At 40.0% G+C, this 14756-nt stretch overlaps 1 protein-coding gene across 1 annotated transcript in view; it reads left to right on the top strand.

Moving 5' to 3' along the window:
* Positions 1-14756, top strand: part of TIAM2 (TIAM Rac1 associated GEF 2) — an 88250-nt gene that overhangs the window by 17103 nt on the left and 56391 nt on the right. The window contains exons 6-8 of the mRNA XM_058020802.1: positions 6124-6309; positions 7253-7399; positions 10854-10916. Of these exons, the coding sequence (XP_057876785.1) occupies positions 6124-6309; positions 7253-7399; positions 10854-10916 (396 nt within the window). The remainder of the gene's footprint in view (positions 1-6123; positions 6310-7252; positions 7400-10853; positions 10917-14756) is intronic.

The raw sequence follows: 14756 nt of genomic DNA, 5'->3' as shown, positions 1-14756 counted from the left end.
GGTTTTAATGGGGTGGAAAATCTATCTCGCAAGAGAGACCACTGCAGCCCTTGTGTAATTGTTTATGTACATGGTGCATAAGTCTATACTGATGTCTCACTTTAGAACAATAGCATGATTAATAGTTGCTTGAAAGCATTATGGAGTTTTGTCTTCAAATTTTAATATGTTGGCATAATCATGTTTTCCGAGCTATTCAGAGGTTTCTGATGTAATTCATATTTTCTCTGCCTATACTTCCTAACTTTTCAGAGGGTTAGGAACATGTGTATTTACTTGCAGGCACTGAAATGGTGAAGCATTAGTGAGAAGATCAGGAACATGCTTTTTTTGGAGATACTTTTTTTGTAAGTTTTCAAATGTGTCCTCCACCTAAAAGTAGTTTGTCTGTTGCCATAAAAAAAAAAAAAAAAAAAAAAAAAAAAAAAAAAAAAAAATCAGTAAGATGGTGATCTGCTTATTCTGGGTAGTCATTAAATCCATTAGTACCTTTCTTTCTTTCTTCCTTTCCCTGTAGTGGTCTCCAGCTTTTTACAAAGAGCATAGCTTCACTGCTGTGTTTTGAAAATTTACTTGACTCTTTCTCTTTTCTCTCACATGTGAAGAAGGATGATTGGAATAGGTCTGGAAATTTATTCTTCAGCCTCCACAAAGCTCAAATTTCATGTCTTAACTTTCTATAAAACATCTGATGAAGTATTTTCTGACATTGAGATCCAAATTCTCAACAACACTCAAAGACAGTCTTTTCAGGGAACTTTGCTAACACACACCATCATTGCTGCGGACAAATTCATCTGGAATCTCAATGCATAGTAATTTTTCATTCTTCCATATCCTCTTAAACTAAAAAAAAAAAAAAAAAAAAAAAAAAAATTAAATGTCCAAGCTTGTTAGAACAGACCTTCAGTTTGTGTGGTCTTTGAACTGGCTAAAGCAGATCTCTGCTTCCTGAGAGGTTGGTTCAATATCTTTCCAGGTGTTACTCTTCAGTTACGTTTTACTTCATTGTACCTTCCCTACATCATTAGCAAAGTGCTTCTCTTTCGCAGCAGTAGACTGCAAGTGAAGTGAGTAGGCAGACAGAAGGTTAGGGAAGTTCATCTCCATTCTCTCTGCACTGTTGTTACTGCTTTAGAGATTCGTGAATTTCCCTCTTTGTTTTGCAAAGATTTAGCATAAGGTAATGAAAAATTATTGTGGAGTTGCATAGCATTATCTCATACAATGGGCAGCCTGTTCAGAAAGGGATCGTGGTCTGGGTTTTGGAGAGGGCAGCTGGATAATAAAATTCAGTGACTTCCTTACTTACATTCCTAGCTGTAGACCTATATATGATACCACCAATTTCCATTGGATTTTCAACAAGATGTAACGTGTCCACTTTTGTGCTATCAGTGGTATTGGGAATACAATTACCTCGGTCTGTTTTGGTTAAAAATTATGAAAATTCTGTTCTTCCAATGCATCCAAAAAGATGACATTTATTGAAAAAACACCCTCCATTGTCTTGTTATTTCAGGAAGATTTCTTAACCTTTTTAAGTCACCATGCAGATGAAGAATAAAGTGTTGCTAATTTCACATGAGTGTTGTTGTACTCTGTTACAATGCCTTCTTTATTTCTTTAAACTAAAAGTTATGATAGCATCTCAGTAGTGTTTTTTAAAGTAATGGAATTTCTGGAAGAGTGATGGTTTTGCTTCTTCGAGTTCTCTTTAGGAAGTAATGACAATAAAAATCTGTTCCCTGTCCCCAGAAACCAAGTGACTCATTTTTCCAGATGGATACAATATGAATTGTGTCTGAGAACCAGGGACTGGAATGCAAAGAGTTTGGTGTTGTTTGTAATGTGGTTGAAAAGCTGTACATATGAAACAGCAGCAGAAGTTTCCTCTCAATCCACAGAGTTCCCTACATCAGCCTGCAGAGACACTTTCCATCTGGAAATAAGATATTGTGTAGGGAAAAATTGAGAATTTTTATTGCTATAGATAGTGAATTGTGTCAGCAAGGCCCTCATGCTTTTGTATCATATAAGAACTACTACTCAATAAAATCAATTTTGAAGGCTGAAGTATTGGGAGAAGGCCCTCCTTCCTGTGCATCTTTTCTTTCGCGCTCCTTTGAATAGGTGCCAAATGAAAAGCTGGTGTTATCAGGTGAGCTGTCCAGGAAGTTTTTCTATCCTCCTTCTGGGTCCTTGAGGTATTGTTACATTGAGTTGATATGGTGGAATTTCTGGCCTGGCTTTACACCATTCACAGGCTGGTTTGGGTTTTATTATACTGAATTCTTTTTACTTTGTACCAAGCATGTGCTTGCAAATGAAACAGTTCTTCCTCAGCCCCCCAAAAGATACTGTTTGCACTGTGGTGGATGAAGGATGAGGGGCCAGGGGCCATCCCTGAGCCACCCTGCCTTCGCTGGCACTCTTGAGGCCTTCCCTTTCCCAGCCTGAAAACCATAAACCTGTTCCAGCTGAGGTGCTGGTGCCACTGCAAATGTCACCTGCAGAGAGAACTGTAGAGCATGTAGGAGCTATGGATCCCCAAATCACATGCTGGAAACTGTTAGCATGTATATATTTACCCCTTGTTTTCCCAAGCTCCCACTTTTAAGTTTAGCTATAGAAAACTAAGCAGGTTTATTGGTCTGAGAGGGACTTGCTTTCAAATAACTTTCTTTAGCTCCTCTGTTTGTGCGACTTAAAATGTAATTAATTTGCGATTTTTTCTTAGTGTCTGAACTGATTTTTCACTAACCTGGAGAACATTTGACTATTTATGTTCTGAAAGTGATCTTACTGCTGAAGTACTGCCAAAAGTACCATGCTGATCTTCCTTTGTGTGTTAACTCTTAGTAAATCATTCCTGCTCTAAGTCTTTGATGCTAAAACTTATCCCTCACATAATTACTGTCTTGTCCTTGCACCAGGCTTCCTTCCATGAGTTCTCTTGGTGGCCCAGGCTGAATAATTCTCAAGGCTTTCCACATATTCACTCCTTTTTTCTCTCTACCACAGCTTCCTTTTCCACCCTACCTTATAGGATCCTGCTAGGTTCAATACATTTATTTGGGTGGCCCTCTCTTGCCTTTCTTCCAAGCAGTTTCATGCTGCCATTTAACCAAGAAATCTTTACTTAACATTTCCCTGGACTGCCAATGACATCCTCCCTTTCCTCTGGACAAACCCTTTAATGCTTTCATGTTTCATGTGTGCTCACTTGTCTTGGTATGCCTCATTTCTGGCCATATCTCTTATCTCTTTTTGGACTCACTTCATGCTGGTGTTGGCCTTTGTTGCCCATTCCTGCTCCCACAGCTGTCTGCTGCATCCACTTTTTCCTGCTTGCTTTTGAGCAGATTTCAAAGGGCTGTCTTTTCTGTGCATGATGAAGTTAAGTCCTTGAGCCTTCTTTCGGGTAGTCCTCCCACGTGGGCCAGAGATTTGCCTCACACAATAGCAGAATAGGGATTGCAGCAGCGAGTCTGCAGGCTGTAAATTAACTTCATGGACCAGGTCATACTGTGCTTTGAAGTTGTTGCTTTTTTATTTGTGTGCTTCTCCCATTTATTCTTCAAGAATATAAATCTCTAGGAAGAATTATCATAGTTTAAAAGCCCTAGACAAATAGCAGCTGGTATTGGTTCATGGTCTGCAATTGGTTCCAGACATCCCTGGTTTTGATAAGACTACAAGACAATCCCAGAAATTCCTTGCCTACAGCTTTTGCTAATGCCATTAAATGTAACATTGTGATTACCAATGCTTTTGGAGCTGATTAGCCAGTATCCTGTGTGACTGATAAACACTGTAATTTAATTAGTTCTTCAGAATGCCCCCATCTCGTATCCCACTTCCCCTTCTTAGATTTTTTTAATTTTAAAATACAACTTCATGCAAATGTTTACTGGGGATTTTGAAGAAGGCCTAAGACACACAAGGATGCCTGTTCTCAGCCTGTGTTCAGTGAGGACAGGATGCTCCACTCCAGCAGTGCCCAGAACAAAGCTTGCTCTGTTCCTGAGCTATTAAAAGTTGACTTGGCTCTGTACCCACAGAGGTGTCATCTCGAAGGGAAAGACACTACCTGAGCTTGTAGCTTTTGGCTTTGTGAAGAGCTGACAACCATGTTTTCATTCTAGTTGTATGTTGACACAGAGAAAGAGACCATCTTGCAATCTCCTATTGAATTCATCCCATGTGTAAAGTACTGACAAGCAGAAAAATGCTCTGAGAGGCATCTGAGAGTATAAAGAAAGAAAAAAGAAAAGGGGAAAAAAAGGGGAAATTATGAAATAAATGCAGGGAAAAGAAAGATTATTCTTTCTGTAGTGTAGAGGATGCGTGTTTCAAATGTTTGTGATGAGAGATTAGACAAGGCATCTTCGTTATGTGTATGTCTCTGCCCATTTTCACTAGATTTCTGAGAATTTATCTCATTGTAAGCTTTTGTAAATTCTCTCTTTTGCTTTTAATAGCCATTCTTTGAAAGATTTTTCAAGTGTAATGTGAATTACAGTTTAGCATTCATACCTGTACAAAATGGTATATTGTCTTCTATTTCTCACCCTACCCACCAAATAAGATTTACCTCTTATTTCCAAAAGTAACTGATGCAACAATTTGTGAGCACACATGTAAGGAAGCTGGACTGAGTGGGATCTCTATCAGTTGTAGCACAAACCTTAGCACCATGTTGTTAACAGGGCCTATTTTGCCCTTTCTCTGCTTACGTCTTAATTCTTGAAAGTAAAGTGGCAAAATACTTGTTTAATTCTTGAAATATTTGGCAGCATTATAAGGAAACTGAACTGATTTTTCTTCTAAACAAGCCTAAAGGGCATAGTCCACCTGAGTTTTTTATATTTGTCAGCTTGTTTCCTGAGCCACAAAGGTGCTTGTCCCAGCCTTGGCTAATCCCAGTGTGAGGTGATAATGTCCTGTGCATGTGGGGACAGGCAGGTGTGCCAGGAAAGGTATGAAGCCAAGGCTTATTAGAGAAAACGTGATGCACTTTGTCCACAGACCCAAACACCTGTTGAACAGGCAGCCTGCAGTGGTTGGAGCTGACATTGGAAGCTCAGTGTTGTCAGGGGCTCAGTAGTCGTCAGTACCCAATCTGTGTTCCTTGCCTTTTCTACCTTCTCATTTAACAGTGTGCTTGCTGCCTTTTTTATTTGCACTACCTATAGGTATTACTGTGTGATGTACATTAATTGTACAATCTCCAGGGCAGAATTTTTGCTGCTACTACCAGTATGTAAATTGGGGAAATGAAGAGCAAAATTTGACTTCGGTGCAGTGCATAAGAATGTATGTTTAAATAAGTGTGTATGTTTTAAATGTGTGTGAATATGTTCAAATGAATGTGTATTAACACAAATACTTAAAGTCTGTAATCTAAACCTTGATTCAGAGCTTTCAGTCTAGTAAATATTTGAGTCTTCACTTTCTAATTTTACATTGAAACTGGGTTAAATTGTTACATCTTCATGTACCTGTGCTAGATATATTGTAAGAATTGCATGTTTACATTCCTTCTTTGGGTACAGTGGTTTGCATTGGGTCTATATAGCTGATTTTTTGCAGTTTGCAGTATTGTCTCCTGTTTACTACCATAGGATGGTAGTAAAGAATGAAGAGAACCTACCACTGTAGCTACTTTGCTTTTCACAGTGTGTTAGAGTATCTGTTTTCTACTTTGCTTTCAGCCGGCCAGCTACACAATCTAAGCTAAAAAAACCCAAAACTAATTTCCAAAATGAAGAGGGTGGTGGGAGGGAAGGAAAAAAAAAAAAAAAAAAGCAAGCTTTTGTGAACCACAGGGTTGTGTTTTTATGTAGCTGTTTTTGTGGCTATCAAACTACCCAAAGTTCATGGTATGTTCATCTTGTCAGTATGTGTTTAAGACCACCAGCTTTGTTTTATTTCAAGTCATCTTTTGGGTTGATGTAACACAATATGACTGAATGCGTTTTGGCAGGGAATAACTAATCTAATCCATATACTACCAGATGAAAGCAATTTACTCAGGGTTTGGGGAAGTGCTCGAATTTTCAGTGCAGCCCACAGAGGCATTTTCCCCCCATTTAATTGTCCCTTTTTATATCCAAACAGATCCAGCAATGGGAACAAAACCTGGAAAAATTTAACATGGACCTTTTCCGAATGCGATGTTACCTTGCCAGTTTGCAAGGTGGGGAGCTCCCAAACCCCAAGAGCCTTTTGGCTGCTGCCAGTCGTCCTTCAAAATTGGCACTGGGGAGGCTCGGCATTTTCTCTGTCTCGTCCTTCCATGCACTGGTAAGTCCAAATGCACTTCCATGGGTGTAGTACACAAAACCACCATGTGCTTAGATGTGGAATTGTGCTGGGATAATGCATGGCTGCACCCACATGCATTGCTGAGGCAGCCCTGTACCCTTCTCACCCTCTCTGCCTGCTCTTTGACTGTAAATACATTTTCTTCTGCAGGATATGGCCATGACTTTTCTTTTTTTTTTTGCCCCAGAGGACTCCAGACTTGCAGTGCCTCCTAAGAAGGAAGTATTCTTAGAAAAGGCTAAAGCTAGAAACAATTCAAAATTAAATATCACTTTTTTAAAAAACTGTGGGTGTGTTTCTAAAGAAGGAGTGAGATCCTCAGCTGTAACCTGTTGCCACCCCATCAGCTTCAAGGGAAGTACAGCAGTAGCAAGGTTCGCCTCTGCCCTTCAACCTTGGAAGGGCTGAAAGGCTGATCTTGGCAGAGAGTCCACATTTGCTGCATGAAAAGTCTGAAGAGTGGCACTGAAAGACCCATCAGGGAATGTGTTCCTCTCTGCCACTGTTTTTATCTGTATGGTTTGTGCATTCCTTGTTAATAACTCAAAGCCATAGCATTTACCTCCTATGTTTGGCAATTTGAAGAGTCTGTCTTCCTCTAGAAATTTCATATCTGAATGTTAGGTTATCATTCTTATTCAGAGCCTTTTCATTAGCTTTTGTTTAACAGAGCAATACTTTCTCAGATTTTCCCTTCCAATGGCTTCTAATTTTGCCCCATGAGAAAAAGGTTATGCTGTCATGCCACTGGAATACTGAAACAAGCATCACTGCTGAAAGCTTGAAACATTGTCTTGCACTTTGGCATGTTACACTGAGATGAACTGAAGTAGCCCCCATCTGATGCCTCAGGTTGAAATAACTGTCAATGTTTTGCTGTTATGAAAGTGATACAAGAGGCTCTGTCTCTGTGTTTGAATAGATCTGCTCCAGGGATGAAGCTGCTCTCAGGAAACGTACCCTGTCTCTGTCCCAAAGGGTTCGAAATAAGAAGGGTTTATTTTCTTCTCTAAAAGGACTGGACACATTGGCAAGAAAAGGAAAAGAAAAACGACCTTCCATAACTCAGGTAGATCTTACTTGCTGGGGATGGGATAGAATGACTTGTCTCTCCTGGAGTTCATCCTGCAAGGTGCTGTTGGTGCACAGGGTAGAAGACATTTGTCCATCAAACCTTCATCCAAGGTTTCAGTAGGTTTAGCAAACTTGCAATGGGATCATCAACTGTGAAGAGTATATGTCTAATTTGGGGTTTTTTTGTGATAAATAAGATTGGTGAATGACAGGCTTTGACCCAGTAATTTAATTATTGTCAGCATAAGAACTTCAGGCTGGAATTTGTAACAAAACTTCTCTTCTGGTCCATTGCAAACTATTTGGATGTAAGGTTTCTTTCAAGATAGCCTCTCTGCGCAGACCTTAGTACAGTGTGTGCTTATTTGTGCTGGGACTCTGAAGCACTGTTGCAATTCAATATAGCGACATAGGTGAGTCTTCAAGGGGAAAAGAGACTGTGCAAAGACGTACATCTTTGGCATGGCCTCTTAAAGCAACATACAGTGTCTGGAAGTACATTTTAGCCACTGGAGAAGATTGCTGTCATGCAGGGAGTCAGCTCTTAGTACAGACAGCTGACAAATAATGCCAAACCAGTTTGCTGAAGACTTGGCACAGGTTTGGTGTGCAAGGTCAGGCTGGCTCTAGGGAGAGGGATTATGCTGATGTGTGCCCCCACTGAAGGGCTGCACCATTGGTGAAACCACAGCATCTTTTTCTCTTTCTGGAACTAATGGCCCATGCTTACATTTAGTGCAAGCTCCACACTTCAGGAGTCTGTGTTTTCTCAATAAAAGCTCAGTTATATGCAAAACAAAAGTTTGCTGCCTTTTCCCTGAAAAAAAGGTAAATAAGAGCAGAGACGCTTCTTGACAGTGAGGCTGAAGTTACAGAGGTGCATTCTCACTCAGAACACTACTGTATTCACTAGCCTCTGCCATTGCTGCTGTTGCTACTGTAAAGCAGTATTTTGTGCATTGTTCATTAGGTAACTCTGCTCCTGGCCCTTGATTTTATTAGTCACAAAATCTCTGATCAGCACTTGAAAATTGGCTGTTCTTGCATGTGTGGTAGTGTGTTGCGGAATATTTAAGCAAGCCTATCTGTACATGTCCTGCTATAGACACAGAGCTGATCCAACAGATTTCATGTTGCAAAATAACACATCAGGATTTTCTGGTCTAGTGGTTTATATTTTTAATAGGTAAATATCTGTGTATTACACTGGCATCAAACTTCTGCCTGTTACACATTTTAGCATATTGATCGAGGTGTGTTAGCATGGTGAAATTGATTAATGAAACTCTGCCTTACAATAGAAGGAACCAAAGGAGAAATTTTCCCTAGGTCATCCTTTTCACATAACTTCCCCTGTGTTCCCCAGCAGCAGAGTGTGGTCTGGGAGTCCTGCACCTCTATTTCTTTATTACTATGAGCACTGAGGGAAGGAATGTTATACCCTTTAGCTCTCTTCCCAGCAGAGCTGATACCTTGCCCTGTTTTTAACTGGGTAATATGTCTTCTCTTATGCTTTATAGCCCATGAAGGGGATTCTGTGGAGCTCAGGGACAGGGAATATTGTAGCTCTGGCAGGGAGAGGAGGCTCCTGCTGCCCTCCCAGTGCTGTTCTAGGCAAAGAGAAGGGAGGCCTGTCGCAGGCAGAGGTGCCCCCAGTGGGTGTTTACCCTTCTTATTACAAACCTTGCAACCAGGTGGTCCAAAATTGTTTTCATTTTCATGGAGTTCTTGAGTTCTTGAATTTTTTTTTTCTTTTTGTAATTAAACATCCTGCAATATAAGTAAGGAAATTTAAATGCTTAGTGTTGCCCATAAAAGTGAGGAATTTTTATGGGCATGGCTTGGAAACTGACCCATGAACCTAGAAGATGGCTGAATAGAGAGCCACATCCTTGCTCAGACTTGTGTATATGCACATAATTCTATATCAAAATCAGAACAGGCCTGAGAATGACTTTCTTGTCTCTTTCAGCCAACTGGGTTAAGCAGAGAAGTGGAGGTTCCTTCTCTGCTCATTGTGTTGAGGTGTTTCTGTCAAACAATAGATTAAAAAAAGTCTTGCTTTCTTTGATTTAAGTTAATTTGACTGTAGCTGGTATGCTTTAATCTACAGTACCCTAGCTTCAAAATCAGATGGTATGTTCTTGAAGATCATTGTGTCAGGGAAGCTTTTAATTTTATCTTGTTTATTTTTATGGCATTAATAAAAATGTTCAGAGTTTCTGTGCTGGGAAGCTTTCGTAAACATTAATGGAGTGGCTCAGTCTTCTACAAATCAGTTAATAAAACTGCACTGTAGCAGATGGGGGATGTCTAGGCTCACATTATCCTCAGTTTCTTAAATGCTTATCTGCTTTCTTATGGCTAAATGGTGAGCTGTTTTGACAAATCATAGGCAATAAAATACTTTGATTATATCTGTGGGTGAGACAAGGAAGTTCAGAAGTGGTACCTTTTATTTGCATTGGCAGAAACTGGATTTTGTATGAAATCTAGAGACTTTGTTGCCTTGGATTATCTGAAAGGCTTTTGCTAATACCAGAACCCCCCAAAACCTCAACTGTAAGTCTGATATTGTCCTAATTTGTTGACTGCAGAAGGAGTTGAAAAAATGGTTTTTAAATTTGCAGTTTAGGAGGGCAATGATATTACTTGCAAATCTCAATGTCATATATAAAGTATATAGGTCTATCCTTGTGTTTGCACCAGCCTTATTACTGAAATATTCGTATCCATAGCCATTTGCTTTGTTGAAAAAAACAATAAAAATCTTGCCAACTTTGTGAGATATCAGTAGTTAAATTTCCAGAGCATGTGGGCAATGCACATCTGAGGGCCTGCCTTCATCACTTCCAAAGCAGACACAGTAGTCAGCTACTTTCATTGCTTAATAGTGTGGGGTTTGGGTCTACTATGCCTTTAAAGCTAAGCTAATAGTTTCAATCAATAGTGCCAACAAAACTGGTTAGAAAAGATGAAAAACTGTAGGGTAGGAGGTTTTAGAAGCCAGCAACAATGATTTGAAATAGTCTCTTGAAGTCATGATGAGATTTGTAGCTCTCCCTAACAGTATCCTGAAGGGTGAATGAAATTTATAATTCCAGTACAGTGTATGGTTTGAAGGCAAATGACTTTAATCTTATTACTAAATAGTAGATAGGAAAAAACAAGAACATATTTTATACATATTTGAATCTGAGTGTGCATGTAGCTTAAAAGAGAAAATCTACTTAAATTTCCTTTATATGGAGAGAATTGTATTTCTTTATTACTTCTAGTCAGAATAAATCAAAAAAAGGTACAAAAGATCCCTGGGGCTTAGCAGGTTGATATATATTCCTTAATTTAATTTTATTTTTTGTTTTTTTCGATGGGTTTATCCAAAACAGGTCAGAAGCAAAGGTGTTTATTTGTTCAACCTACTTATTTATCTGTGATGTTTTCAATAGGTTTTTGATTCAGCAGGAGGACATGGGTTTGCTGGTGTGCAGAATTCAGCCAACTCTGCTGAGGTATGATATGCTTGTTCTCATTCTGCATCATCATGTCTTTGAATTCCTGAATGCATTTTTTTAATGTAATGGTAGGGCTGATTCAGAAACCCTGAAAAGGTTCATAAAATGTATTTATTGTTAGATGAGAGGATTATAACTCTGCTAATGAAACCACTTCAACATAAGTTTCTGAGCATTCATGGTAAGCTTTAAAAAACCAAACCAAACCCCTAGAGGCTTCTTCACACACTAATGCATACAGTCTGAACACTGTGAGAGAGACTTGGGGCCAAGCTAGTTTGAAAGCATCTTTCACAGTATGGCAAATCATAGGATGGGTTGGACTGGAAGAGACCTTTATAGGTCATCCAGTCCAACCCCCTGCAAGAACCATGAAAATCTTCAACTAGATCAGGCTGCTCAGAATCCCATCCATTCTGATCTTAATGGTTTCCAGGGATGAGATGAAACCCAGGATATATTTTTCCCCTTTGTCTGCTTCAACAGAACCTTTTTATTTTGAGTTTTAAGGCAATGAAGTCTGTGCAAAGTCTATGGACCATCCCATCAGAGAAGTGAGATTTAATATAAAGCTGGAGATTGCCCAAATAAAGGAGAATAATGGAGCATCCCTCAGCATCATTATCCAGTAAATAGCTTTGATCTTCCCTGATACCCAGGAGAAGGAGATCTGCTGCTTTAGCCTGCCTGGCCTCAGTCGTGGTCCTTCTCCATTCCTTCAGCCTCCCCGAGGCACAGTGTTGCCATCCCCCAGTCTGGAAGGACATCTCCCACTGACAGCAGCTGTCCTGTAATCCTGCAACACTGTTTTGCCTTCTGAAAGTATCTTTACGTTTTGTTTGTTCTTTGAAAAATGGATTGAAATACCAGAATTCCCTTTATTACTTAGCCACTTGCCAGTTATTTTCTGGAGTGGGAAAGTATTTAAACCAAATCACTCCTCTGTTTTCAAAATAGATTGTAATTATCGGGTTGAAATCAACTCCTGTAGACAACACTCAAAAAATTCCTCCAGACTGTACCATGGTGCGAGATGGCATCCATCTCCCATCTCAGAGACAGCAACCACAATCCATTCCTGGTCAAACATGCTGAAACGTGGAGAAGTTTGCCGCATGAAAAGTGACCAAATCTCTTGGTCACAGCCCTGGAAGTTTCTCCTGAAGGGCTGTGACACCAGTCCCTTGGTTGATTGGATGCCAAACCCCTTGGGGCTGGGAGGTTGATGCAGCTGCCTTATACAACAGGGTCTGCTGTGGTTCTCCCATCCTCTGGCTAACAGGAGCATTTACTCCTCTGAACCCTTCTTAGGAGACAGAGAAATGTTTTGAACTAGAGAGCAGGCAGAATGAAATGCTCTCCCTTTGGTGAAATGTCAGCAAATGGATAAGGTCTGTCTTCTTGTCCCAGCTCTAGGTAAAACAGCCTTCTCCAAATTCAGGCAGGGGCTCACAGTCCTGTTCCACAGGTAGAGGGGGACCATCAGAGGTCAATGTGGCTGAAGGTTTTGGGCCAGGATTTAAAAATTTAGCAGGCTTGTCTTTCAAGACTAAAAAAACACACACAATTTAGGGTGCTGAGCAGACCTCTGGAGCTAGAAAAACATTTTTTTTCCTTATTATTTCAGTGCTATTTCTGAAACCTTTTTTCAATGGGTATTAAATACAGCGTGGGCATTTTTAAGATCCTGACATTTTGGTGAATCATACAACAACTCAGAAATGATTCATCATAACTTTGAAAACCGTTACTCTGGCATCAGCCTGGTTTCGCTGATTTAAAATGAAAAAAAAACAAAAACAGCATCAAAACTTTTATAAAATGCTGCCTGGGTATGACAAATAGTGAAGTCTGCCAGGGAAGCTGTATTTTCCCTGAAAAGGATGATAAAACTAGAGGCAAATAGTGGGAGGAAATTATGAAGTAACCTATTGGTCCTGCAGCAGCCCTGTGGCACAACATGTGACAGTCCTGGCGCCTCTTTCTGGAAAATTGGATGGGTTGTTATAACTTCATGTGGCAATGAATGAATGAACTATTGTGGAATTGGTCACTGCAGGCATAACAGGAAAAAAAAAAACCCTTTTCATGTCAGATTTTCTGAGACGGAAAATGTGGATCAAGCAACGGTTCCTTGACTGCAGTTAAGGAACACAGTCATGCTTAATAACAGAGGGAAGTTTATCTCAAATTGTATGCTTGAGCATCAGTGTACATGGCAAGGAAAGGATGTAGTTCACATTGGCTGCAAAGCTTTCTGTCCTGTTATAAAAGCTTACATCAAAAGATGGCCTTGAACCTATTTCTCATCACCTTAATCCTCTATGATATGAGGTTATGGGTTTTTTTTCATCTCTGGTAATAGTGAGATTTATTTCCGTTGCATAGATTTGGAGTGCTAGCGTTTCAGGTTCCAGGGCAATAAACCAATGTAGTAGTTGCAAACCTCCCTTGCTGAGGCAGGCATAGCATTGGTTTTCCCCAGAGAAAGCCACCAGGGAAATTCAGCCTGACTCATGTGTGCTAATCTTTCACTGCCTCCCTGCCTTGCCCCCTTTCTCCTTTCTGTTATTTACACTGTAGAGGTAGGTCAGGCTTCATTCTCAGGCAGTTGATTTAGTGCTGAGAGGACTAGAGTTCCACAGGAATTATCTTCTTCAACATCACCAGCATTACGAGCAGGCTGCACCTACAGCCACCAAGGTCAAACTTCTCCTGGTGTGGATTTCAACACTGTTAATTGCAGCAGCAGAACATGACTCCTGTTATGTATAAATTGATGAATTTCAGTAGGACTTCCATCACCTGTGTTAATTGAAATTTCATGTTCAACTAGTTAAAAGGGATGGTTGAGCAAGACAGACAAGATTAATGAAAAGACTTAGTTCATTAATATTATTTCACCAAACCATTGTTATTCTGGCATCACATTAATACTATGCCACAGTCTGCGTTGTCTGTAACCTGTATTTCTGCATTGTTTGGTAATTACCTGGACAGGATTGCTTGCTTCACTGTTTTTACAGCCACAGTTGTTATTTGCAAAAATAAAGAATATTGGTCTCTCTGTTGCTACTGACAGATTGTTGTCAATAACTTTGCTGCCTGCAGCAAGGAAAAGAGGCTCTGTGCAGCTTTTACAGCAGCTTTTAATTGTGGTGCACCCTTGGGCTTGTGTCCCGGTTGAGAAGGGGCAGAATTGTGTAATCAAGGGTCTTTATGTAGGCAACAAATCCCCCCAGCACAACAAACAAACAAAAAATACTAACAAAAAGCACAAAGGAAGTGGGGATGCCTAGGAACAGCTCAGGATACCTTAAGATATGCCTTGGGTGGAAGTCTTGCCACTCCATTGAGTTATTCTCTATGGCTGCATGGGGAATCAAGGGACCCTATCTGCATAAACTTAAATGCCTTGATATAGATATTTAAGTGATGTGCTGAATAGGCTGACCCAAATAATATCTCCAGATTCTGAACAGCTCTTGGTGTTTGTCTTTTCCTGTGTGGCTTCCTTTGTACCATGCAGCCTGAAGTACAGTACAGGAGAAAGTGTAAAAGTGAAGGGTGAGAAAGTGACAGGGAATTTATTTAGGACTGATGTTATTTGATAAAGCAGAGTGGCATTGGAAAGAGGGAGAATGTGAAGCAAAATGGTAAACAGCCAAAATACCCTCTGCTGCCAATGAAACACAATGTTCTCAAACTGTAAATAAAATAGGAGCACTTTATTCCTACTTTAGGCCTTTATTTTTTTATGGCTAGCCCTGCTCCACAGTGCTCTCTGCTGGAATTTTGTTGTCATTTTCTGTCAAAATGACACGAATTCAATTTATT

This window comes from Melospiza georgiana, chromosome 3 (genome assembly GCF_028018845.1).
Source record: "Melospiza georgiana isolate bMelGeo1 chromosome 3, bMelGeo1.pri, whole genome shotgun sequence".
In the NCBI taxonomy this organism is placed as follows: domain Eukaryota; kingdom Metazoa; phylum Chordata; class Aves; order Passeriformes; family Passerellidae; genus Melospiza; species Melospiza georgiana.
Note: the sequence above shows the minus strand (reverse complement) of the source record. Positions and strands in the feature narration are given on the sequence as shown.